Below are 27,856 nucleotides of genomic sequence, written 5' to 3' on the forward strand. Positions count from 1 at the left end.
GAGGTGAGGCGCCATTTTTAAATTCCTCGAACCAGGGGCGGCCGCTGCCGGCTGAGCCGGGCCGGGGTGTGAGGGGAGGGGAGGGGCATCGTTGAGGAGAGGGCGGGCAGGCGGACTGGGGCCTTCCTGCTTGGGCTTCCTCTGGCGGCGTACGGTCTGGGGGGCCCTTCGGCCTTTGCTCCGGCCCGCTTTGCTCCTCCCCTGTGCCGTTAGTTACCGAGCTGAGAGCTGCAAAGCCTGGAAGAGAGGTCGGCAGCCCGTCTCAGAGTGCGATCGTCGTTGTCTTGTGTCCCGTCTGGTGGTAACAGCCTGCTGCGGCCTCTGTTGGGTGGTGGGTTTGGGAATCGCCCGGCACAAGTCCAGGGCGGTGACGTTCAGGGGTAGGAAGAGCCCGTTCACCGCCAGACTTTCAAATGTTAACGTTTGCATGCTTTCTACCAGTGAGCTTCAGCCATGTGCAGTTTGAGGGCAGTGATTATTTTTCGGCGCTTCGGGATGGGTGACACCCGTATTACTGTTTTATCTCTGACCAAGCCCCTATGTCCATAAGTCATAGGAAAATTAACGTCATGGTGACTTAGCTTGCTTTGCCTCTCACCGGCTCTTTGTCCACATACTATAAGGTGCATATTTCTGCCTACAGGAGGTGTAGGATATGTATACTAACACGGGACCTATGCCCTGTCTGAACATCTCTATTTTTAAGTCAATATGAAAGGGAAGTGATTTTTCAGAACGGTTTTGGTTATGGGCTATCGAATTGTGACAGGCAGCCATTCGTATGCCCAAGTAAAACTTTGAATGAGATTCTAGTGACTAAAAGTTGTATCATATGTGCTTGAAGCTCTCTTGTCATGAAAAAACAGTTGAAAACCTACATGACATATAGACTAGTGTGGTGGTTTAAACCCAGCCAGCAGCTAAGCACCACACAGCAACTCACTCACCCTCCCTCACCGTGGGAAATGGGGGAGACAATTGGAGGGATAAAGGTAAGAAGACTCATAGTTTGAGATAAAAGCAATTTAATAATTGAAATTCCACAACATTCTCCTGGCAAAACTGGCTGCTCGAGGCTTGGATGGGCACACGCTTCGCTGGGTAAAAAACTGGCTGGATGTCCGGGCCCAAATTGTGAATGGAGTTAAATCCAGTTGGCGGCCGGTCACGAGTGGTGTCCCCCAGGGCTCCGTTTTGGGGCCACTCCTGTTTAACATCTTTATTGATGATCTAGACAAGGGGATCGAGTGCACCCTCAGTCAGTTTGCAGATGACCCCAAGTTGGGTGGGAGTGTTGATCTGCTTGAGGGTAGGGAGGCTCAGCAGAGAGACCTGGACAGGCTGGAGCCATGGGCTGAGGCCAACTGTGTGAGTTTCAATAAGGCCAAATGCCAGGGGCTGCCCTTGGGCCACAACAACCCCCAGCAGCGCTACAGGCTTGGGGAGGAGTGACTGGAGAGCTGCCAGTCAGAGAGGGACCTGGGGTGTTGATTGACAGCCAGCTGGACAGGAGCCAGTAGTGTGCCCAGGTGGCCAAGAAGGCCAATGGCATCCTGGCTTGTGTCAGCAATAGCATGGCCAGCAGGGACAGGGAAGGGATCTTGCCCCTGTACTCAGCACTGGTGAGGCTGCACCTCGATTCCTGTGTTCAGTTTTGGGCCCCTCACTCCAAAAAGGACATTGAATGACTCGAGCGTGTCCAGAGAAGGGCAACGGAGCTGGTGCAGGGTCTGGAGCACAGGTCGTATGGGGAGTAGCTGAGGGAACTGGGGGTGTTTAGTCTGAAGAAGAGGAGGCTGAGGGGAGACCTCATCGCGCTCTACAGCTCCCTGAAAGGAGGTTGCAGAGAGCTGGGGATGAGTCTCTGTAACCAAGTAATAAGTGACAGGACAAGAGGTAATGGCCTCAAGTTGCTCCAGGGAAGGTTTAGACTGGATATTAGGAAGCATTTCTTTCCAGAACGGGTTGTTAGGTGTTGGAATGGGCTGCCCAGGGCAGTGGTGGTGTCCCCATCCTTGGAGGTGTTTGTCGGCTCGACTTAGCACTGAGGGATCTGGTGTAGTTGGGAACTGCTAATGTTGGGTTGATGGTTGGACTGGATGATCTTCAAGGTCTTTTCCAACCTAGACAATTCTGTAATTCTGTGATTCTATAAAATAATAATAATAATAATAATAATAATAATAATAATAATAATAATAATAATAATAATAATAATAATAGAAAATACAAACAAGTAATGCAAATTGTGATTGCTCACCACACACCCACCAATGCCCAGCCTGTTCCTGGCCAGCAGTCCCAGAAAAGCAAGAATTCCAAAACAGCAATCCCAGAAGCAAGCACAAGCTTCCTGGTCAACCCTCTTCTATATACTGAGCATGACATTGTATGATACGGAATATTCTCTTGGCCAATTCGGGTCCATTGCTCTGGCTGTGTACCCTCCCAGCTTCTTTGTGTACCTGTGCACTAGCAGGACATGGGAAGTTGAAAAGTCTTTGATTTCTTAGCAACAGCTGAAAACATCAGTGTATTATCAACGTTCTTCTCATACCAAATCCTATGCTGAATCCAAAACACAGCGCTATTCTGGCTACTAAGAAGAAAAAAATTAGCTCAATCCTAACTAAAATTAGGACAACTATCTGTTCTTGAATACAACTAGATTTACCAACTATAGCTCCCATACAAAATTTCAGTTTGGTCAGTAACTGCTGTCAGTTTGACTTAGTGTAGTGTATGTTGCTAAGGGAAGCATTTTCCTTTATCCTAAATTAAGATATAGTCTTGTTTGTTGCTTTGCACCTAATGATTAACCATATGTCTAGTATAAGACAGAAATTGAAAGCGTGATACTGTGTGCCATGTATAGGGATGGGCACTGAAATAATGAATGTTGTTGGAATTGGTACTTTGAACAGTGTTGTGAAGGAAGTGATAGTAGTTTGAGTGAGACTGATGTCTTCCATAATGTAGAAGTCATACAGATGTTCTCCAAAATTTCTATACTGAGGCAGGCAAAGATATTACGTGTTTGTTTTTACTGGATTCTCTACAGTGATATCTGAGCAGTATCCAGATTATGGAATTTCCTATAATAAAGGTTTTCATGTTTCTCTTTGATATTTTCTCTCATATATATATATATATATATATATATATATATATATATATTTAATATTTTTTAAGATGATTACTTTGACTGTTGCAAGCTGCTGATGGTGGATTAGTAGGCGGTTAAAGTAGTGAGAGATATGCTCTCATATTTCTCGAATGATTTGGGGTTTTTTTTATTCACTTGATGTTGATAGGAAGTCTGATCTCTCATGTGCTGCATAGACATTTAAGATAGAGTTTGTTTCACTTTACTTTGGCTGTCTAAAGGCAGGTATCTTCTCCAAGGTTATGATTTCATGAACATCTGAGCTCATGATGTGACAGCTCTCTGCTCCTGAAAGGAGAAAGCCTTGCTCCTCCTCCTGCCTATTTACTTGGCTCTTTGTTCCTTTCTCCTAGCCAGTAGCAGCTGCCTGCTTTCACTGGTGATGTAGTTTGTTGGATTTTTCCATGAGCTGGCATGACTCACTGACCTCACAGAAAAACTATTGAGTGTTTTCTGCTTGTTTAAGTGTGTTGGCTTCTTGAGTTAGATCAGTTCATGGGAAGTTCTGATGAATGACAAATCTAGAAATGGGGATAAAGAAGTCCCATTCCTGGTAACAGTAAGCTCTTGTATTGGATTACACTTTTTCATTAGTTCGTTATCTAGCCTTACTGTAGAATCTTAAGCAGGGAGGGGAAGAGGTAGTGTTTGAAGAGTCATTTTCATGAGGCTGTGCTTCCTTTGATTGTCTCATTTATTTCAGGCAAATAGTTTATTTTTCACAAGACCTGGGCTGATTAGATTAGAAAAATAGAAAAGAAAGAGTGTATGAAGAGGTCTAGAGTTCTGACAGAAGCAGGCAAATGGATTAAACTGTACATTGTGTGGAACAGCTGTTCAGCTTTCAACAGATTTTACTGATAATTTTACTGCTTGAACAAAACACGGCACAAGGCTAAATACTGTTAATTTTTTTTCATCAACAGTTGCAAAATTACATTCATTGTATCATCTAACTGTTTAAAACAGTGGTCAAATATGATAAATGTATATGTTTTGAGTGTGGCTATGGTATGGAAGTCAGAGCCATGAGTGAATTATAGATGTCACTCAGGTGAATTACCAATACATGCAGAAATCATGTAATTTGGTTATGCCAGGTAAGCTAGAAGGAAGCCTTGCTGTTGTAAATAACATGGAATAAAAATCAACATTGTAATATAAATAAATAAAATTATATTCATATCTTCATATTTTTATCTAAATACAGGTATTCTTACCATTTTAAGTGCTTTTAGAAGACAAAAAGTTAAAATAATATAGCTAAAAAATCTTGTAGAAGAAGAAAAACGCTTTCATGATGTGTGGATATAAAGGAGAGAGATGTGAAGTAGGTCTTTGAGCAATGTTTCTTTCTGTGTGAAAATAAACAATTGAAGAAGAAAGGCAAAACAAAGGTGATTCCTGGAAAACTAATAGTTATTTCACTTATCTACATATTCTACACTAAATATTGCTATTTTAGCTACTGAGTGTGCATTTTCTAGGTTTCAGGATTCTGCACCAATACCTTTATATGTATACCTGCACAAAATGATGTTAAGATTTCATAGTATGAGTTTGGAGAAAATAATACAAGTTTGCGGTTCTGTAACATAAAATTTGGCAAATATGGAGAATTAATGTTATATATGATGTGGTTTTAGTTTATTTAAATATTTTTATGGTTCTTCTACTTCTTGGACAGATCTCCAAGAGAGGAAGAAATTTCAACCTAGTGTTCTTTTAAAATATTTCTCAAAAATTATGAGTGTAGTCTTGTGTAATTTTGTAGATTATTTAAGGTCAGTTCATTGACTGTGAGCAAGTACTGTAAGCCATTAGCACAGAAGAAATTCTTGTTAGTAATACACTTACAATATTTGTAGCCCTAAATGATTTTGATTGTTGACAGTTCACTGCCAGGAATTATTTTATGATTGGGGGGCGGGCAGGGTTTTTTTTTGTGAGAATGTAAGTAGGCTAAGTATGACAAGTTGCTATTAATAATTTCAAGGAAAGAGCTCTTGTGAAGTGATGAAATCTCTATGTTATTGTAGTTTGTTTCACAGTTGTCACCAGTAATGCAAATCCTGAAATTTGCCACTAGATGTCCCTGCAAGCCAAAATTATTTTGTTTCCTTAAATAAATACTGCTTAGGTTTTTGCAGTCTGAAACAATTGTTTTGTGAGCTACATTTTTTTCTCATCTGTCTTTTCCTGTTTTCTTTTTCATTAAGTCTTCATGCAGGTGAATGCATGACCAGTTGTGTGTCTTGCTTTATAATTTGTGCACTTTTTGATAGTAACGAAAGCTGTGAGGAGAGAATAATAGATTTCCCACCAGCAGCAGCTTGGAACTGAGAGTACAAAAGGTTCCACTTGCATTTATCTTTTTCTTTTGATTGATATGTTCTCAGAAAATGCAGTGATTTTTTTGGTGTCTTTGACTTTGTATCTGTTATGCCACTTCAGAAATACTTCTTACTCAAGCAAGCTGCAGGATTCAGCCCCAACTTTAAATCCTGTGTTCCTAATTCTGAGCTTTGGCTGACAGTTTGATAGTTACATTTGGTATCTGTAACTCATGAAAGCAGTGGTGGGGTGGGTTTTTTTTGGTTTTGGGGGTTTGTTGTTTTCGTTGGGGTTTTTTGGTTGATTTTTTTGTTGTTTTTGTTTGGTTTTGGTGTTTTTTTGTGGGGTTTTTTTTTCTTTTTTTTTTTTTTTTTTTCCCCCAGTGATCATAATAATCCTGTAGGTATGCTTAGAAATTCTTAGGGATGTATTTGTTGCCTTGGGTTTTCTCTGTGTACCAAAACTTTATGTTCTCTCACACGGTTTATTGTCCTTGTAATCACTAACCAGTTCTCCTCATACAGCTGTTGGTTTAAGAATTGAAAATGTCTATATAAGGAGTTTGGAAATTGCTGTTCTTTGTTTCTTAATGAACAACACAATTCAGGAATAAAAAACAGATATTGATTAGAATAAAAAATAGGTATTGATTAGAAGGTTTTTCAGAACCTGTGCTATTAACATTTGAAATCAGTATGCATATAAGACACTGAGGAGAATGTTCTTTATACTGATTTCTTTCCCCTTATTCTCTCAGCAAATTTGGGTAAAGCAGAATGCAAAGCTGCTATTGTCACTTTGCCTATACTAGTGTTGTAATTCTGGCAGATTTTCCTCTGACCTGTTCTCATCTTAGTGATGGAGGAAGGAAAAATGGGAAAGAAAACTTAAATATAAGACTTTCTTGACAGTATTATGTCTTTTAGTGGGATGGGCGCTGTCATGCAACGTTCATTTTCCTGTATGGAAGATAGATTTCCATCTTGCTTATAGTTCAGGGGTTTATAAAATCAAATTATAAGTGTTCAAGATAGATTAATGAAAGATTTAAAGAGTGGAATGGTCGAAAACATTATATATTCAACTGTGTATGTAAAGAAGGTGAGGTATTTGCAGCGATGATGGAGATTCAATATTTTTCCTGTTTGAGTTTTACTTTGTACAAAGTTACACTTTGTAACTGTGTATTACACTTTGTACACTGAAACCATGAAGGTCTTGGGCAGCAGTCCAGTTATGCCAAAAGCTAAAATGGCAGGGTAGTTGGTTTCAAAGCTTTGTAACTTCCCTAAAATTCAGTTACACTCCTCCTTCCCCCAGATCCTTTAGAAATATCAGTAATGATCAGATTAATACATCGTGCCTCTAATATTGGAAAGAACCAATGAGGCATATTAGAATACTTCCTCATTTCTCAGCATCTGTTGATTTGCAGCTTTCTCACACCAATGTGATACTGTCACATTTAGCAAAACTCTTTCTTGAAAGGTCACAAGAAACCACAAGATAAACTTTGAAGACGAGGAAGTGTCATATCAGTGATACATTTCAGGGCTGAATTTTGGGCAGGTATTTTCCAGACTGTCCATGCAACCTTAACTCTTCTCCAAAGAGGGCTTGGTAGGAATTCAACAGTGAGAATTTCTGTTCTCATTCCAGCCGAAATGGTGGTGTACTGAGTAGGACAACTTGTTAGGACAGCGTGACAGACACTGACTGTGAAGTAGCAGTAAAAGCTGTATGTGTCTGATGTCTGTGGCCTCTGCTTGAACTCTAACAAAGCATGATTAGGGCATTACTAGCATCATAGTTTGATTTTCAGTGTACAGCATAAATAAAAATTTCATTTCATGTAATCTATCAGAAGTGCTTGACTTATTCTGTATTGACTCAAATAATCTCCTTGTTCAAGTTTATTCTGTGACCCTGGAAGGGCTATTACTTTTCAGGGCAGGCAGAATGAGCAGGGAAGAGTTGCCCTTTCAGTAGAGGTCTCTAACCTGAGTTACAGAAGAGTCCAGATTCTTGTATACTGAAAGAAAAAGCAGCATGTGAAATCTTTGAACTGTGAATGTACTTGCACTTGATTGCTGATTACATGTCCTTGTATTTGTCCAGGTGATTTGATCTTCTGGGATGTCAGCAGAAAAGTGGATGGTGTTGTAGATTAGTTATATGTTAATTTCTATTTTGTGCTCTCCATACTCATTGTGAACTGTCGTCATAAAATGGATGCTTTGGGTGACCGCCTTCCTCCCGTGATTGGAAGTGGTGACACGGCTAATTCACAAGAATTACAAAAACTTCTGATTGATGTAAACATGCAATGTGAATACCATAAAGCACATTACGAGAATATAAAGGCAGAACATCTAAGGTACACTAATTCAAACACATTTCTTCATTTGAGCTGTTAAAAGGTGAAACTAAATGTTAGGTGGAAGAGATTTGTGTGTGTATTAGCTATATCTGTATTTAAGGACAGATTTGAGCATTGATCATATTAGAAAATAATTCAGAATACTTTAGACATTGCAGGTTATATTTCTGCAATACTTTTTGTTTATTTATTTATCCTTGTAAATATGGGATAACTTTTCAGTATGTTACAGGAAGAGGATATTAATAGCTTAGTTCTAACTTGGTATTTGTATGTTTGCTTCTGCACCTGAGTTTTTTGAGCTTTAAGATATGATTTTAGAGGGTAAATATAAAATAAATACGTATTTTATCTTGCAGATTACAGGAGGAATATAAAAACTCACAAGATGAACTGAATCGGTTGTTAGTTGAAAAGCAGAGTGTACATGACAAATTTCAGTTTCTTCTTGCTGAATATCAAGAGGAGTTGCTGAGTAAAACACAAGAGCTGGAAAAACTGAAGATGCAGGTGAGATAATTTACTGGCAGGACTTAATATGAATTTTAATCCTGTAATAGGGCTATGCATATATTCTGTTTATGTAACATGTATGTACCTAGCTTGAATATATTTCAGATATCTTGAAATTCACCCAACCCGAGTAATGTTTCTCCTCGAGAATGACTATGGATTGAAATTACTGGTTTACTTGTTTAACTGCATCTTCCAAATCCTGTTGTTATGTGCTATGTTAATAATAAGACTCTCAGTCTCTGTGAGCACTCTCCTGGTATGAGGAGAATCATCTGCCCTGGAGGATAATTTTAATGCCTAAACCTCTTAGGAAAGTTACTGGAAAAACAGATATTTGTTTCTCTTCATGATGACATCTTTCTTCATCTTAAACAAAACTCAGAACAAACCCAAAACCAAACAAAAACCCTGCAACATTTAAGATAACTTAGATTACACTTTCTGTAACTGCTTGTTTCCTTAAACTAATAGTGAACATGTTCTTAGGAAACAAATGTAGCATCTAACAAAGGATCCCAGACTCTGAATGGAAGAGATGTGCCAATGTTCCATAACTAGAATTAGTTTTTAAGGATGTAAGTGTACAAATAAGCGGGAAAAAGGTAGGATAAATTAGCATATGTCACAGGTTGTGGATGAAATTTTTTTAAAATAGTTCTTCTTTGTAGATAGTTTGCTGTGTTAACCATATCTAAGAAAACAAAATACCATGCAGCATGGATTTTGAGGCAGGGATTCCTTTCTGATCTTGGTTTCATTTCAAACCAGTACCCATGTATCTGTTGGAGAACATGTATCTAATGTGTTTTACAAAGAATTGATTTGGTATTGATCATTTTGATTATTTGGGCTTGGTTCACTTACTGTTTAAGTTTTTCCAGATGCTAGTCCTTTGTCTTTTATGTGATATCACTTTTCCTTTCCCCTTTCCCCCACCATGAAGATAAATCTCTTGGCAATGCAGCTTGACATTTCTATTGCTTCTACCAGTAAATACTGGCGTTTTAAATGCTTCTGTTATCTTCCCAGAATATTTTTAGTTCACTAATATCATGTGGTTTTGCTTCTGTAACTACTACGGAAAATTCTTTAGAAGAACATAGAAAATTAAGCAGGATTTCTAAAATAATATTTGAAATACTTTATTCCTGGCTATTTGTCCTATCACAGTGTAAATAAATTAATATGACTAGTTATTTATGATACCTTTCTGTCTTAAGGTGCTAACTCCTCAAAAATTGGAACTGTTAAAAGCACAAATACAGCAGGAATTGGAATCCTCTATGACAGAACATTATCAGAAGCTAGAAAATGTAAGTATTGAAATAGTATTTAATTTGGAGTAGTGATCACCAGTTTATAGTTGTTCCTAAAACTTTAGGAAATTAAAACTGAAAGGGGAGCAAAGTATGACATTCTTTGACTGGTACTGTTGCCCCAGGCAGTGAAGGTTGAAAGAAAGCCTAGAAGAGGGAGGAGGAGGGATTCAGTTGATCAGATATAACTTGTGAAATGATAGGAACATTGCTTGGAAATTTGAAGGAAATGAATCTGAAAACTTCTCTGACTGATGTTTTTTGGGTTTTTGTCTAACTTAGGAAGTGGAAAAATACAGAACAGAATATAACAAGCTTCGTTATGAATATACTTTTCTGAAATCAGAATTTGAACATCAAAAGGAAGAACATGCACGCATTTTAGAAGAGAAGAAAATAAAATATGAGGCTGAGGTACATAGAATGTTACAGTAGCTTACAGTGTATCTGATGACAAAGCTGCTTGAACACCATGAAAACGTTGGTACTTTTTGTTGTTTTTTTTTTTATTTGACTGGTTGTCAGTTTGTCACCACTTCATAATGTGGTGCTTGTTTCTGTTCTCTTAATTGTCAAAATTCTTTTGTGACTTAGCCTAAAGCTGTCTCTGTAGGTTTGTTCAGTGATGGTGTCGCGATATCATTTGTGCTATTAAAAGTAAGAATAGATTTGCCTTCTGATAAATGACAGCCAGTAGCTTTGCTTAATGCCTTTTTTTATCGCATTTGTGATGGAATTTGAGACATTACAGTAATCTGAAATTAATAAGTTATCTAAGCAGCTGATATATGTTTCGATTTTAAATTATTTATGTGACAACTAATCCAAGAAGAAGGCAGCAGAAGATACTGTGAATACCAGACAAGGGTACATTTTTCAATTAAATTGGATCATGATAGTGGTTGTCAAAATGGTAATGAAAACTTTAGTAACTTTATTTCAGTTGTATTAACTCTTGAATAAACCATTCATGAATTTTCTGTTTCAGAATTGGACTTTCAAAAATGTAGCTAAATAAATTGCCATCTTATTTATGTTTTAAATATATGCAGTGGTGTAAATGAGTGTTGTATATGTCATTGCATATTCATTTAAGTATTTGTCTGGGAGCATATATCCTAAGATGCAGATTTGAATGTATTAGTCTAAACATGAGACACAAATCAAAACAATCATTGCTTTCAAAATCAACCCAAATTTGTAAATGTTATTACACTGAAAACACAACAGTTGTCCTTCCTGGAGTTAAACCCACATGCTGCTCTACAGCCTGCCTCTCTTGTGGGCTTGTTGAGTTTGTGCTAGTCCTGCAGCTAATTAGCACACTTTTGGAGAATGAAACTACCTCAAGCCCGGGGCACAATGTGATCTCGTTTCTCTTTCTGAGAGCCTTTTTAAACTTCCATGCCAGTTAGCACATGAAGGCTACAAAAACATCCTGATTCTTAAGTGATGGCTTGGGCATGTCATGCAAGAAGTGTTCCAATCTCCTCATAAAAGGGATTTGGAGGGCTTTTGCTGCAGAAATTGGCTTTGCTCCGTAGGGATCACTGATGCAAGTTCTAAAAGCTGTGCTGCAGATCAGAGTTTGGACTCTACAAATACCAAGAAAACTCTTACGTACCTTATTTTCTCACTCTTTTGCCCCAATATTATATTCAGTCCATGCAACTAATTTTGAAACACTAGAATCTATATGTTAGTCAGTCTCGAGATTAGTTTGTACCTATCATACTACCTTGTAACAGAAAACTTTTTTTTTTTTCTGCTTTATTTTCTGTCTGGCAGGGCCCAATTATGTTGACTGTCTTGAGTTATTAGCAGATTTGAGTTCTGTTGTGGTTATAGAATTGTGGAATCATAATGTAAGTTGGAAGAGACCTCCTTCTAGTCCAACATCCTGCTTAAAATATTGGAGTGTAATGAGATTAAGTTGCTCAGGGCCATATCCAGTCGTCTTGAACATCTATGAGGTTGGAGATTCCACAGCCTTTCTGGGAAAACTATTCCAGTATTTAACCATCTTCATGGTAAACCTCTTTCCTAATATCTAATTGGAATTCACACATTCCAAATTTGTCCATTGCCTCTCTTCCCATCACCATGCAACTCCTCCTCTTCTTCAAGCTGAAGTGGCATAGTTCTCCTTATAAGTCATTTTCCCCAACCCCCTGACCATCTTGGTAGCCATACACTGGACTTGCTCCAGTTTGTCATTATTCTTTGTGTACTGAACACAAACTCCAGATGCAGTCTTACAAGTACTGGAAGGGGACAAATGATCACTCCCCTGGATCTGCTAGCTATTCTTCTGCCAATCTGCCAGGATGCAGTTGGTCATCTTTGCTGCAAGGTACTCTGCTGACTGATGTTCAACTTGATGTCTACTAGGACCCCCAGATCCTTTTCCATGGGGCTGCTTCATAGATAGTTGTCCCCAACCTGTACTGTTGTGTGGGGTTACTCCATCCCAGATGCATGACTTGCTTTTGTTGAAGAGATTACAGTCAGCCCATTCCCTCAGCCTGTCCAGATCCCTCTGAACAGCAGTTCTGCTTTCCAGCATATTGACAATTTTGCCCCAATTTGGTGTCACCCGCAAGTTTGCTGAAAGTGTACTCCACCCTGTCATCCAGGTCATGAATGAGGGCATCAGTAAGTACTGGACCCTCTACTGGCCTCAGAAAGACCCCACCAGGCAATCAACTGGGCTTTGCACCACTGATCATCACCCTGAGCCTGTCAGTCCAGCCAATTTTCCACTGTCCTGCTTTTGGCTGGGGTAGAGTTAATTTTCTTCCTAGTGGCTGGTACAGTGCTGTGGTTTGGATTTAGTGTGAGAATAATATTGGTAACACACTGATGTTTTAGTTGTGGCTAAGGAGCGGTGATCCTAAGTTAAGGATTTTTCCATTTCCCATGCTCTGCCAGCAAGCAGGTACACAAGAAGCTGGGAGGGAGCCTGGCCAGGACAGCTGACCTGAACTAGCCAAAGGGTTATAGCCATAGTGCATCATGCTCAGTATAGAAACTGGGGGGAGTTGGCTGGAAGGGGCAGATTCCTGCTTGGGCATCGGTCAGTGGGTGGTGACCAATTGCACTGTGCATCAATTGTTTTCTCTTGGGTTTTATTCCTCTCTCTTTCTGTTATATTCCTTTTCATTACTGTTGTTGCTATTATTATATTTTAATCATATTTTATTTTAGTTATTAAACTGTTCTTGTCTCAACCGATTAGTTTTACTTTTTTTTCAGTTCTTCTCCTCATCCCACTGGGAGGGATGAGGGGTGAGCAAGAAGCTGCGTGGTTCCTAGTTGCTGGCTGGGGTTAAACCATAATATCCACCCACTTTATCAGCCACTTTTCCAGCACATATTTCACCAATTGGTAAGAGAGACGATTATGGGGGACTATATGTATCAAAGGCCTTGTTAAAATCAAGGTATACAAGATCCACTGCCCTCTCCTTGTCTGCAGTGCCAGTCACCTCTTTCTAGAAAGCAGAGAAGTAGGTCAGGCATGCCTTGCCCTTGGTAAGCCCTGCTTTCCATCACCTTGTCTTTCATGTGTTCAGAAATGGCTTTTAAGAGATTTTGCTTCATAACCTTCACAGAAGGTGAATGATGTGAAGCTGACTATCCTGTAGTTACCTGGATTCTTCTTCTTGATCTTTTTGCTGCCCTTGATGATGGGTGTGCTGTCTACCTTTTTCCAGAAATCAGTAACCTTCTCTGATCACCATGACTTTCAATGATAAAGAATAACCTTGTGATACCAGTGAACTCATTCAAAATGCTTGGATCCATCCATTCCAAGGACTTGTGTGTGTCCAGTGGATTAAATGAACCCTAACATTTTCTTCCTCTTCTCTGAGTACTGCTTTACTCCCACAGACTGCTAGGGGGCCTTATCAGTGAAAACTGAAGCAAAAAAGGCATGGAAGAATGGGTCTGTTGTTTTCCTACTCTAAGAAAGAAAATAAATGTAAATGTAATTTCTTAATATTTTAAATGCACACGACTACTCTTTCCTGAATTGTCAACTGCTGTATTTGTTGTCTGACACCTAAACAATGTAAAAGGTTTTGTTTTTCTGATTAACAACTATCAGATTGCAATGCTGGATAAAGATAAAGAAGAACTCCATAATCAGCTGCTTAGTGTTGATCCCACGAGGGACATGAAACGTGTGGAGGCACTCTCTAGAGAAAAGGCACAACTATATCAGAAATTAAAAGGCTTAGAAGCAGAAGTAGCAGAACTGAGAGCAGAAAGAGACAATTGTGGTGTGCAAGCAGAAAATGCTCAAAGAGTACAAGTACGGCAGTTAGCTGAGATGCAGGCTATGACAAGGTCTCTAGAGGTAAGATTTTGTGGTTTGTTTTTTTTTTTTTAATTTTGCCTCCTTGTAGAGTGTAGTGAGAATAATGCTTGGCCTGATAGAACTGTCACTGAAGAAACTGATAATTTTGTCATTGACTCCACAATTTGAATTTGTACATTTCAGATTTAAAACCAAATTGTAAGTACATTGTGAGTCATGTACTACCAAGTCAGCTTTGAAAAGGTGGGGAGCTCAACTGAGAGATGCTGTTGAATGATCTCTTTTCTAAACAAGCAAGTGATACCCATGTTTGCAGTCAGTAAGATGGACATGTCAACACTTGTCACTTGTCTGGAGTTAGAAACTGATGATATATTAATAATCTACTACAGTCAATTTTTTATTCTTTTCAAAAATATCATATGATGCTCCTCTATTTCTTTAATCCCTTTCTCATGTATCATCTTCTTGCCTACCCTGTCTCTCCTTTCTCGAACACGTTACTGCAATTGTTTAGTTCTTGGCTGTTGCTCTCCCTTAACAAACCTTTGGTATTTCTGGCCTGTTGTGCATTTTCCTAGGGTTCCACTGTATTCTTCATCTGTGGTCTTCAGTCCTTCTGTCAGTACTTGCTTTCTCTCTAGGTAGTGAATCTTTTCACACAGATTTCTTGCACAGTTGCAGCATATGGATAGATGGTTAATTTTCCTTTTTACTGTTATTAGTGCTTTATACCTTTTTTTGTAAAATGCTCTGATCACAACTTAAGAAGAAAAGTGCTGTAATATTCTTAATTTGGAAAACTTAAGGAGTCCTGCTGGAAATAGGTCAGTTCAGAAAAGGGAGGGTGAAATCGTAGGTTATATTACCTTTTTGATGCTTACTGGAGCTCAGGATCTCGAGTCTATAAAACTCACAGTAATTGCATTTTATTTCCTCTCCATGATGTTAATTCTTCAGTTAGTCTAACTGCATAGGCCAACATATAACAATTTTTGAGCACCACTTATAATCATACTGGTGTTTACAGCCCAGTAATTTACTGATAGGAATACCTGCTGCCTCCTAACCAAGTCAGATTACCTCAGCCTCTTGTGAAGTAGGATTGAAAATGTGTGTGATTCTGTGCAGGCAGTGTTAGTAAAAACAATTGTGTTTTTTGAGTAAAATTCAGGACCTTTGTTGTATTGGAACATATTGTTGAGCAAGGATAAATATTTATATATTACACTATTATTATATAATATAAAAGGTCAGTAATACCTGAAAGCCCAGATCAATTGAACCTTTCAAGTGAATAGCAAGAGACAGCCTTGCTCCAAAAATCTTACTAATACCTCCTTTATTCAAGGCAGAAAAGAAGTCTGCTGAACTACAGATTGATCGAATTGAGAAAGAACTGCAGATGAGTCATGAGGAAAACATTCTCTTAACCAGCAAACTTCACAAATCTGAACGAGAAGTCAATTCCTTAGCTGCTAAAGTAAGTACTTTTTGGTATCAGAAGTACATTTTTCATATCCTATTATGTTTTTCTGTTTTACAATAAGAATGAAGTAACAATGTATTTTGCTGTGACTTAAAATAGGTCTGGATTTTTTTTCCCAATTTCAGTTGGAAGATATAGAATATGTGACTTTACAGGAAAAATATCATCCCTAAAAGTATTTCTAGAGATTGAGGTTATGCTCTTTTTACTCAAGAAGGATACACTACAGGAAGAAAACTTTATCTTCTACCATAGTTATTCTTTAACAATCTCAGATTTAGTTCAAAACAGTCTTTACAGTGCACATTTATGAGTGTGAAATATTTCATTTTGGTCCTCAATCCAAAAAAGTTCTGATTTACTGTAAGAATAGGATATACCTATACCAGTATTTAAAGCCTCTTTATACAATGTGTCATACTTGTCTCACATGAACAATAAATAGGAGGGGAAACTTCCGTTAAAGACTTTAAAAATCAGTTGTCTATCAGAATATATAGATTGTTACAGTCTTTACTTGTTATATCAACTGGTGTTCTCTGCTCACCTCCAGAAGTAGGAGAAAATTAAAATGTTCAGTGGTGTTTCTTGCAGGGAAGAAAGTAGAAACTAATTTCTAAACTAACCTCCACCCCCTTCTGCACCCTTTCAAACTTATTCCTGAGCACAGGTGGACACATTCATCTTCTGGATTTTATGCCGTAAAAAAGCCACCTTAAATCTTTGCAAGTTGCCCTGAAATGTTCTCAACTTAGTATTTAAGCAACCAAATCCACTGTGTAGTTACTTAATAAGCTACTATGTCATTCTTAACCTTTTGCCAGTTGCATATGCTAGCAGGTTGTAATTACATTGTCATTGTGAATGGATTTTCATTATAAGTGCTTTCCTCTAGATACTTAATTCTCATTGACCGTGTAATTACTGCGTACAAATGCCTAAACTATCGAAAGTTTCCATGCAAGCCATAATTGTCTTTGATTTGGTGTTCTTAAAGCTCCTACTTTTATGAGGCCATTTGATGTGTATGTCACAGTTGTAGAGAAGTATTTGAATTAAAATGCACTTTAAAACTATGAAGACCTGGATTTTGAGAAAGTTGTATAGCATTCCAGGAGGTCAGGGGTTAAAGTAAGCAGTTACCAATTTGAAATTACTTCGGAGAGCAATTGATAATCTCGTTTTGCATATCACTGTTTTGTTTTACTTAGGGAGATTAAATGTAAGCTTATTTTAGCTTGACTCTGAGGGATCTTTAGTCAGAAGTGAAGTATGCGTAAACTGACATGCTAATGCTTAAGTTAGGGAGGCATCAGGGTCTTAGGCAGTTTGGATCAGTGTCATAGCAAAGTATTTCCAAGGAGGAGTCTTTTCAGAAATACCCCAATATTTGGAAGCTAAATTGTAGAATGTGTAGTATTTACTCAGAAACCAAGTCTTCACAGGCAATCCTGCACATATATCACCAAGGCTTCTTAAAAGAGTAACTTTTATACATTGTAGCCTGTAATAACTGGCTGATTAAAGATGAAACATATCACTAGTCAGCCAGCCTCATTCCTGGAATATACGTTGTGTTTGAGCACTTTAATTTTTTAAACATGGAATATATAAAACTTGCATTTCAACATGACTGACAACTCATTCAATAATCTTTAGTGTGTGACTTGAGGAATTAATAAAAACCTGTAATAGCACTGATTATGATTTGGAAAATCAGATCATGCCAATACCATTAATGTTACAGTATTTATATAATCTCCATTAAAAATTACGCACAAGAGTGGATATTCTGGATTGGCTTCAGGAAAGCAGTGGATGAAAAGAAAAAAATTTAGTGTATGTTTAAAATAAGTGTAGTCCATGATTATTTGGCAGATTTTCTTGGTATCAAAGTATCACATGAAAAACTTACAGTAAAACTGCGAATGTATATGTATATATTTATTTTAGTTGATTTGGGTTTTTTTTTCTAATTCATAGGTAGAAGAACTTAAACATTCACATAAACTGGAAATAACAAATGTCAAACTGGAGGCAGCAAGAACAAAGAGTGAGGTAGAAAGAGAGAGAAACAAGATTCAAAGTGAAATGGATGGTAAAACGTGCAATTAATTTCTAATTATTTCTTTTGTAACTTCTAATTAGAATACTACAATTATTTTTTCTCCAAATGTTCCCCAGCAGCCTTCACCTTCTACTTCTGGTCTAGGTCATAGAATTGACAATTCATTTTATACCTGAAATAATGGTGGTGTTTCACTTGATCTACTAGGTCAAGAAGAACAGTTATGGAACAATTTAATTTGCATTTATATAAATTAGTGAATCTGTGACACGGTTTGAGGGTAATCTGTTTCAAATCATGTACTTCATATGTTGGGTTTTTTTTTCTATTATTGCCAAATTTTCGAGTCTTTCATAGTCTGCTCGTACCATAGGGCTTCAGTGGTTGTTTTGTTTTCTGATCCTGTGTCTGTGGAATTGGATAAGGCTGCCATGTGAAACAAAATACAATTTCTAGCTTATTCTTTGAAGAAAATTGGCCGTGTTCTAAGCTACCTAATACAGCTGAGTACATAGGCAACTCGAAGTAGCTTTCTGGAATGAAAAGGTCAAAGCTCTCTAGTTTCTAGTACTAGTTATGTGTTGATTTAAATCACTACACATCTTTTAAGGGGCTTGTCCTCTCTGAATTGCCATAACCCCAAAACAGTACCTTCATCTTCCTGGAATAGTTGTTTCTGTTCACTTGCTTTAATATTAAGTACTCTAAGAGCAACTAAAAAGTGGTGTTTTCTGTATTGACTTACGGTATATTGTGAACTAAAAGTGTTGGACCCTATGAAGTATGAAACTAAATACTGACATGGTTTAAGCTAACCTGAACTTGCTGTGGAATTCAATTTGTATCGCTGAATTAGCTAAATAACAAGGAATCATTGTTAATGGATGTTGGCTTATTTGCCAGTGAACACAGGTGTCTTGATCACACACTTTTAATTTGCATCTTTTCTCCCTGCCTATAGAGTCATAATTTTGGAATTGCCTCATTTGGTAATACAAGTGGATTAAAATGAAAGATTTATTGTAGCCAGGTTACTATGGTTTCACTGGTAACCAGTTACTGTTTACCATAAACTTTTCCATTAAAAAGTAACAGATTTTCTCACTTGACCTTTTCGTAGCTATTGTGGAGCACTTCTAGACAGTGATTCCAGTGTAGTGCTTACTCTTCAAAAGTTTTTGAAAAGTTACTGTTACACTAAGAAAGGCCATGTCTCTTCTATTTTTATTGTTTTTTCTCCCAAAACATTCATTTTAGCATGTGAGTGGTGAATTTTTGGCTCCCTTCTATCAATTTATAAAGTTATTTTAATACTGGATTTCATCAGGTTGATATCAATAATGACATTTTAACTTTTTTTAATGTACAATGCAGGATTGCTGTCAGACAAGGAAATTCTTAAGGCAGCTGTTGAACGTCATAAGGTGCTTTTAGTAGAAAAGGATCGGGAGCTAATTCGTAAAGTGCAAGCTGCCAAAGAGGAAGTTTTTGAAAAGATTGCAGCCTTACAGGATGAAAAGTATGTTTGTTGATTTACTGCTTAACTTCTAAAAGAGGAGTGTTTTGAGTAACTTTTCTAAATGTCATTCTTAGCAACTAAACACTTCTGGCATTTTGTCATGATTCTCGTGTGCATGTTGAATGATGTCTCAGGTTAGAACTAGAGAACAGATTAGCTGATCTAGAGAAGATGAAACTGGAACAAGATACTTGGAGACAATCTGAAAAGGATCAGTATGAAGAGAAACTACGTGTTGTACAGATGGCAGAAGAATCTAGCAAAAAGGAACTTCAGTGTTTGCGGTATTGTGGCTTTTCTAATCTTAACACAAATTTATCTTTTTTTTCCCCTCCTAATTTCTTTACAGTAGTCAGTATAAAAGTTTGCTATTCATGGATACATAAATGATCATTATGGTAAATTAAACAAAACTATCTTTTGCATTGTGTAAAAAGAGGGAAGAATTTTAAAAAATGCCGTTTAAAAAAAATGACATTTTTCATCCAAACCTTTAAAAATTATATGATTTTAACATATATTTTAAGGACAAAATTTTGTAATACTCAGTTTTGTTAAAATTGGGTTCATGTTGGCTGCTGGCATAGCATCAGTGTTAGAGTAAACCATTTCTCTTTCTTTCCACAATGGCATCATATCAGCAGCTGGCAAACTGGGACCCTAAACAATATTTCTTTGAGTTGGTTATTATAATAATTCTCAGTGAAGTTGTAGTATTTGTAGTTTTACTGTAGTATTTGTATGAAGCTCTGTATGATAAAATGAGCAGAAGTCATACTCCAAAAGCAAACACATCAGTGTATTTCTTACTCCCATTGAATTTGAATAATCAATAAAAATATATTTTTAATCATTGTTTAGTTAAATATTTGTCAGCCTTTCAAGTTAAGCAATACATTCTGTTGTCAGACTGATTTGTCCTAACTTCTAACATCTATATTTTAATTAGATAAAAATAAGGATGTCTTATACAATTTTAGATTAAAAATTCAACAGCAAGCTATTCAGATAGAGGAGCTGGAAGAAAAGAAATGTGAAAGTGCTGATCTGAAACAGGTGAGGTTATATTGCATTGTAATGTTTTATAGAGAAATACAATCTTTCCTGCAATTACCATGTCCAGTGTTTGAAGATTAGATTGAATTTTTAAGGCTTTTTTTCCCAAGGGACAAAATGCATACAACAAATATTTAAAAGGGAAGGTGTTCAGAAATCATTCATGCTTTCCTAGACCTTTATAATAAATAAATGGATTTCGTTTTTTTGCTTCATGTGTGTTGTTGATGGGTACCAAGGATTTCAAAGCTGAATGTTTATAGACTGGTATATTGAATATGCTTATGCACTGTTTAGCTGGAGATTCAGTTTCCATGGAGACTTATAAATTGTTTCTAGGTAATGCTTTGCATTTACACTGCAATCTCTCATCTGAGGTTCTTCAAGTGCTTAACAGATGTTTCATAAATGAATAAACTAGTGTAAAGAGGTATATTTCTATTGCAGAGTGAATTGATGGCAGTGTTGAAAATAAACCCTAACTCTTTTAACTCCTGCTCGCCCATGATGTTATTTAGTAGGTAAGAACACAGCTGTGCATTGAAGTAGTCTGCAATCTGAGTGCACTTGGAAGTTCAAGGCAGTATTTTTTTCCTCCAGAATCAGAAATTGGGGTATCCATGTGTCCATGTGAGGAGAGGAAGAGGAAAGGGAAATCATCCTTTCTATGTACTGGTGGCAGAGGTTGGACTTTTCAGACTCTGTACTTACTTGCTTTTTGCTAACTAGTTGGTACAGCCACTGTTGGCTGTAATGCATTGTGCATTATAAGAGAGAGAGTCTGGGTAGCTCCACAGTTCTGCTACTAGATGTTCTGTGGTGCTCGAGTTCTGTTCAGCTCTGGGGCTTAATGTTGGATTTATTAAGTTCTGGGGGACACATCAGTGACTGAAGACTCCTGCCTCCCTTTCTCTTTCTCATTTTAACTACAATAGGAACCCTTCTTTGTCTAGAAGCAATTTACTGTCAAGCTTCTGGAGAAGCTGTTGAGTAAGGAGAAAAGGAGCAAATAAGAAAGGCTCATGGAAAGCTAATGCAGCCTGTTGGTGTCTGCATTTTGCTCTATCTCAGTATCTCAGCATTAATTATTTGCATACCTTCTCAAATGGAAATTTTTTTTTTTTTTGTAGCAAATTCACAACATGCAACTCCAGCTTGCCTCACTTTCTCAATCAGAAAATGATTTGCTGGAGTCTAATCAGAAACTGAAGGAAGTTATAGAGAGATTGAAACAAGAATGTCAACATGCAAGGACTCAGGCAGAAAAAGCTCAACTGGAAACAGAGAAGTAATTTTTTTCTTCCTTTTGGCTTTACTTTTACTTTTCATACTGCTTGTATTCCTTTATGTGGATTACTTAACTATGGATTGTAGATTCTGAATGAAGTCAGAAATTAAAAATATACAGGAAATATTTGACAATTGTGAAAAATGGCTATACCTTCTGTTATGCAGCATGTATAAAAGCTTTGCTTGTTGTAACTTCAAAAACAGGAGTTTGTTTCCATTCATGTCTGATACAGTTAAAATTATTGACTAGTGAAATACACTATTTGTATAAAATGAAATCCTATTTATCCTGAAGTGAATGTCAAGCTTATATTAGTTTAAAAGGATCTAGAGCTTCACACATAACTCTTTTAAAAGACTGTTTAAGCATTGAGGATGAAAAAAAGCATTTAAGAATTGTATTATGCTTTGATAAGGTTTCGAGGCAAATAAAGGCTTAATGGATATCTTCTAGTTCTTCTCATCAAAATTTAAAATAACCTCTTTCTTTTTTTGCTCAACCTTGACCACATACCATCAAAATATGCTGATAAATGCTGAAGGAAACCAAATCTTGTTCAGACTACATATATAGCAATGAAATTTAAAGATTATTTTGTTAGTCTGAAAGGGCTCTTTTATATTTCCTAGCTTAATAACCAAATACATGTCTAATGTCTACTGGATTATTGTGTGGTGGGTTTTTTAAAAAGTCAGAGTCCCAGATTAAATAGAAAACTTCCAAAAGATATAATGTAGCATTGTTTGGTTTAATTTCTCTTTTGCTACGGTTCGTTGTCATTAGTTTAGGTATTGCTTTTCAGTTTAACATTTGAAGAAATTATTGCATTGGGACTGCAGAATACATTCAGTTGTCCGTAGCATGTTAAATACTTTGGATGTTTACTTTTGGAAAGTGTATTCATGTTTTGAGTGAGATTGTCACTGTTATTTGAGTGAGACTGTCAATGTCACTTACATATTTATGGACTATAGACCAGTCAGGAGTAGGTTTTCCTGAAAAGACGGTGAAAGGAACTTGGCAGTCCTCAGAGACTGTATTATAAATCTGTAGATAACTGGAGATGCACCAAAGCTAAACCTGCAGAAATTAAGCATCTTTGCAGCCTACAGGTAAATCCTTCAGGTCTTACTGTCCTACTGTTACCCTGGGAGCCTTGGGACACGTTTCCATTCTTTTTCTGACTTTGTGGGTGATGGGACTTTCTTCCTCAGTTCAGCAATTCTCATGAGCTTGAACTTCAAGAGTTAAGTTGCACCAAAGCAATTTGGCTTAAAGAGGAAGTGGAATAAGGATCAAAAGATAAGAAAGAGTAAGATTAAAAAGTTTCAGATAAAAGAAATAATACTGGTTGAGCCATAAGTAGGCAAAGCAGCTGCCTGCCTGGCTGTGTCAGTCTTAGGCTTGGAAATGAAAATGTGAAATGAGAAAAAGGGCTGAAGGCAAACTGTGAGACTGATACAGATCAGACATGAGCTCAAACAGGCACTTGTTAAGCATTTCAGGAACAGCGTTAGTGGCATACTCCCACACTTCATGGTATTTTTAACTACTGTCTCAATTGAAACTTTTCCTGTTAAGCAGGATAGGAGTTTGGTTCCTGGGTAGTAGTAGTATTTACAGTCAATAGCAAGGTACAAACCATGCTGTGTTTACTAAAAGAATTGTCACAGGTACCAAGTGGGCCAGGATCCTGGTTCTGGTATGAGAGTGGATGATTCCCAATACTGCTACTGTGGGGAAGGGAAAGGCTGTTTGGTGAGAAATTTGTGGAGATTCATTCCAAGTCCCTGTAGGGAAACTGAATCAGCCCAGGACTGGAGCGGTATGGATGCACTGATACCAAGCCTTGGGCTGCATTTCTTAAAAACTGCTGCACAGAATCTCAACTTCTGATTTATTTTTTTTTTACATTAATGTAGTTAAATATGCAGTTAGTTCTTGTCTACTTTGACCCATAATGCAGATAGCCCAAACAAACAAGGCAACAGAGAGAAACTGTCTCCTTTCCTATCCACTGCTAGAGAACACAGCCTAATTTTATTATGTTTTAACCATGCAAAGACCTAAACAGATAACATACACTGTTTCTGGTATTTGTTTGGCTGGAATGTTGTCTAGGAACCGTATCAGTAGGAGCTTTCTGTTGTGTTGGCATTTGTTCTGGTCCGGAGCACATACTAGTTAAGTCTGTACTTCTCTATTACAAAGCCATAGTAGACTGTGCAAGGCAGCAACTTATTCTCTTAACCTTACGTCCCAAATGGAGAAGGTAGTTGTCAGATCCTCTGACAATGGATGTTTCGCATAGGTATGTCTACTATTGTGTTCCTGTGTGATTGATCTGAAATTTTCTGTGGATGGTTTGGCAGCATACCAAATGAACAAGCAGCTAACAATTAACGAGCTTACTGGAATCAGTTTTCAAAATTTGCCTTACAATTGAACAAAACCTAGGATGATGTTAATCCACAGGCTTGAATGTTGTTAGTCATAATTAGATTGTTAGCACAATCAAATTTAAACCAGATCCTTCAAGTATGTAAAGGTAGGAGTTGTGAAAAGATGCATCTATTTTATGAGCCTGCTTGGTCTATATAGCCTCTTAATCTTTTAAATTTATTTTTTCAAAGGACTTTAGAATACAAACGTATAGAATGGCTGGAGGAGAAACATGTGCTAACTCAGCGCATCACAGAGAAAGAAGAGAAATACAACCAAGTGAAGAACAAGTTATGTCGAGCTGCCGTTGCTCAGAAAAAGGCACGTTGACTTCTCCTTTATGAATGATCCATCTTATGAAAAGTTCAGCTTTACTTTGGCCAGATACAATTGTTTTAATATTAAGATTTTATTTGCAGTCTACTGTATATAATAAAATATATCCGGTTCTTCAAGATTAGCACAGAAATAGGCTGAAGTGATATGCAATAGAATATTATGGGCAACAACTTTGTTATAATGCCATCGAAGATTTTTGTGAGCTTTTTTTTGCACATGCACGCGCACATGTGTGTGTACGGTTATTTAAGAGGTGGGCTCCTTTGTGAATAAGGATGATGTTTCAGATACTAGACAAATTATGTTCTGCTTTTCCTTGATGGAATATTAAATTTCTTTATCTTCTCCTAAGCTTACTTTTTATGAAATAACTTGAAAGGAAAAGCTGATTAATTGTTTATAAAAGCTCAGTATTAATTGGCAGTTTTATACATTGGACATATACAGGCTATGAAATCTACCAGTAGCTTTTAAGGTTGTAAAAAGTTGAGGCCAACATGAGCAAAAAAACCCCCAAGCAAGCATACATTTTTGGGGGTCATATTTATACTTATTTATACATGGTCATTTAAAGAATGAGTTTTGTAATTCTCAAATACAGTTAAGTGGTTGTTTATAGTCACTGACCAATGAGTGACTGACATATGTGCACCTTCTAGGTGCAGCTATGGATCATTTCTATCTCTTCTCTTTCCCATCAAGGGAATTCAGAATCCTCAAACAACACAGCACCTCTTCTTAAGGAAGGAAAATCCTAAAAAGTGTCACAGCTTGAAACTATGGACAGTGTAGATTTAATTTTTACAGGATCAAATCTATCAAGGCTTTACTTACCTGTTTGAAATATTTGTTTTACAGAGAAAGACTCTCAATGATAATAAACAAAGGAGGATGCAAGAGAAACTAGAACTTTTGGAAGCCAAGATGGAAGAATTAGAAAAAGAAAATCAGGTGTTAAATAGGTAATAAACTTTTCCTTAACTTGAAAAATTATATATGCCCAAGACCATACTTACAAATATGAAGTATTTTTGAAGATACATGACACTTGATTTAGTAACTGGAGTCCAGTCTACTGGCATTTTCCACACTAGAAATCTTGGAATGGAGTCTGTTTAGGATGGGCAGCTGAGACCTTATAAGACAACTGCAGGGCTGCCTCTTCTGGAAGAAATAGAGGCAAAGTATCTGATAGATGCAGTTGCAGGAATATTTTCAAAAGAAGGGAGTGAAAAAGACTTCAGAATTGCAAAAGAAACAGATTTAGCATCCTCTTTGAAAGACAAACTCCTATTTTTTTCTCTTCATTGAGCACCTATAGAGGGCCTTGATTCAAATAATTAATTTAATGTGGCTCACTACTGTGAATGCTATTAAAAGCTTAATCTATTCCTTGAAATTCTAACCTGTAATACAGCAGATAGCTTAATATGCAGAGAGACTTTTAGATATTTACGCAGAAGAATATACACGGGTCTTCCACCTTCCAGTTCTTCTAGAATATATTTTTCCTTCATAGTGATAGTAAACAGCTTCAGTGGTGGGATAATAAAGATTCTGAGCAATAAGAAATCTCATTTCTTAGGCAGAATGTTTCCTATGAAGAACATGCACGGCTCCAGAAGAGACTAAAGGACTTGCAACGTAGGCACAATGAATTCCGGAGTTTAATTCTGAATCCTAACATACCATCGCTCAATCCAGTCAGTATGATGTCATCATCTGCCTTGCCTCCTGGGCCTGAAGTGTCCTTCCCCCTTCTTCAGGTGGTGATGTATTACAAGTTGTGAAAGCAGTACAACAAAAGAGGGTACTGGAACAGACCTTAGTATTAAGGAAGGAACATTTGATCTTTGAACAGAGAAAGGAAACTTTGAGGAATGCTTCTAGTGATGTTCTCTTCCTCGCAATAGGAAGGAGTTCATGAAAGACACTATGTTACAGAACGTTAACAAACGGGCAGTTTTATCCCTGTTCTTTGTGCTTTAACCTTCTTCTGAGAGTCTTTAAATGGCTCCTTCTGGGTGTTCTCACACTATGGTTTCATTATTAAAAAGCAGTATTGCTGCTCTTGATTTCTTGTGTGGTTAAAAGCATTTTGTGTACTCCAGTGAGCTTCTCCAGGTGAAAGTCTCGCTGGCTGAGGTTGACCAGGCTGACTTTACAAATTTGTGGTAATTAGGACCTCAGGTCTGTGTGCCTCTTCATCTGAGCAGTATTTCTTGCTGATGGTGGTCATCATGAGTGTCAGAACAAAACACTGAAGAGTAAAATTTAGTGAATAAGGATATTTTGGACTTCACAATTTTTATTTTAAAATCATTAATTAAAATGAAATTATTGCTCACTTTGGTCCCTTGTAGGTGTGCAAAATGTAATGGAGCCACTTTTTTTTTTTTTTTTTTTAACATTTCAAGGAGGAACAGCATCAAAGAGAGCTTTCCCTGCTTCGCAAGCGGTTGGAAGAACTAGAAACCACACAGAGAAAACAGCTGCAAGATCTTGGACCATCTTGAGAGCAAGTAGCAGTGGGTGTATATGGGGACTTGGCTTGAATCAAGATCACTGGAGAAGGCGATGTGCAAAATGAGGACTCCAAATAAAATCTGTGAACTCTACATGCTATTAGTTTTTCAGTAGCTTATCCTTTGTACATGCTTTTCATATTTTGCCAAAAACATGCTTGTATGTGTCTGAATAGTATAAAATATATTCTGCATAGTTTTGTATTTTTGATAGATTTTTGATATCAACTATAATGGTAAAAAACAAAAGCATTGAAAGAATAACTACATTTTGAAATGTTTTTATATAAATGATGTAAAATTATTGGGAAGTCAAAACGTATGAGATAATCTCATCACACGAAACTTTAAAAAATATATATCAAGGTTTGGGTTGTGCTGACATTTAAAATAAAAGCAATTTTTTTTGGTAAGTTCTTTAATACTTGATAATATCCTCTTACTCCTTCAATGTAGAAGTTAGTGTATCAGTGTGAAGTTTTGCTGGATTGCTGTTTTGATTGTTAACAATGCTGTAATCCACACTGTTGGGATTGTTATTTTGAAGTTCCCATGCAGATAGAGAGGATGAAGTGAAATGGAAGAAGGGCTGAAAATGTTTACTTGCGACCCCTGACAATGTGCCTCTTGTATTTTTATAACTGGAGTAAGCAATAATTGGGGTTTTTTTAATATGACGTAGTAGAAGATGAAGTATAACAAACTGCCATCATGTTATGAAAATGTCAGTTTGTATTTGTTGCTACTGTAATTTGTTTACTTAACTAGACTAAAATTATTTATCCAAGGTTGAATGTATTTTAAAAAATTATCAGTTTAGTAACAAACTTTAAAAGGATCATTTTTTTTTTTTACTTTTTAGTGAAGACTTCCCTGGAAGTGTTTTATCTTTTGGGGTATTTTTTTCAAAATACTGCAGTGAAAGTATGAGACAGTGAGATATGCAGACAAATGATAACTAAAGTGCATATGATGATGTTGTCAACGATTCAACTTTTCTCTCCAGAGGCTGCTTTTTTGATTTTCCATACAGTATGTAAGTATAAGGACTGTATTGCACTTTCTTGAGCATTTGCCAGATTTCTCTGAGG

General features: G+C 37.1%; 1 protein-coding gene across 3 annotated transcripts; it reads left to right on the top strand.

Moving 5' to 3' along the window:
- Positions 1 to 42: 42 nt before the first annotated feature.
- On the top strand, positions 43 to 27,547 carry CEP83 (centrosomal protein 83). Of its 3 annotated transcripts, none has more exons than XM_026868669.1 (16): positions 43 to 331; positions 7,619 to 7,877; positions 8,240 to 8,390; positions 9,617 to 9,709; positions 9,995 to 10,126; positions 13,824 to 14,075; positions 15,388 to 15,519; positions 17,509 to 17,623; positions 18,968 to 19,112; positions 19,247 to 19,396; positions 20,093 to 20,168; positions 21,299 to 21,456; positions 24,093 to 24,222; positions 25,099 to 25,202; positions 25,826 to 26,006; positions 26,658 to 27,547. In XM_026868669.1, exons 2-16 carry the CDS (start codon positions 7,729 to 7,731, stop codon positions 26,754 to 26,756), a joined length of 2,067 nt encoding a protein of 688 aa, XP_026724470.1. In that variant the 5' UTR covers positions 43 to 331; positions 7,619 to 7,728; the 3' UTR covers positions 26,757 to 27,547. The 3 variants fall into 3 exon arrangements, with proteins under 3 accessions (XP_026724470.1, XP_026724471.1, XP_026724472.1); XM_026868670.1 differs by having other exon boundaries at positions 43 to 248; XM_026868671.1 differs by lacking the exons at positions 18,968 to 19,112; positions 20,093 to 20,168; positions 21,299 to 21,456; ... (2 more) ...; positions 25,826 to 26,006; positions 26,658 to 27,547 and having other exon boundaries at positions 19,247 to 19,356.
- Positions 27,548 to 27,856: the final 309 nt, after the last annotated feature.

The sequence above is a fragment of the Athene cunicularia genome (genome assembly GCF_003259725.1).
Source record: "Athene cunicularia isolate RWA chromosome 1 unlocalized genomic scaffold, athCun1 chr1_part2, whole genome shotgun sequence".
NCBI lineage: Eukaryota > Metazoa > Chordata > Aves > Strigiformes > Strigidae > Athene > Athene cunicularia.

Excerpts from the sequence above, each read along its gene's own strand:
- CEP83 (XM_026868669.1), top strand. The coding sequence starts at position 7,729 with ATGGATGCTTTGGGTGACCGCCTTCCTCCCGTGATTGGAAGTGGTGAC. Across the intron at positions 7,878-8,239 it reads ATAAAGGCAGAACATCTAAG|ATTACAGGAGGAATATAAAA; the intron begins GTACACTAATTC and ends TTTATCTTGCAG. Across the intron at positions 19,113-19,246 it reads GCAGCCTTACAGGATGAAAA|GTTAGAACTAGAGAACAGAT; the intron begins GTATGTTTGTTG and ends ATGATGTCTCAG.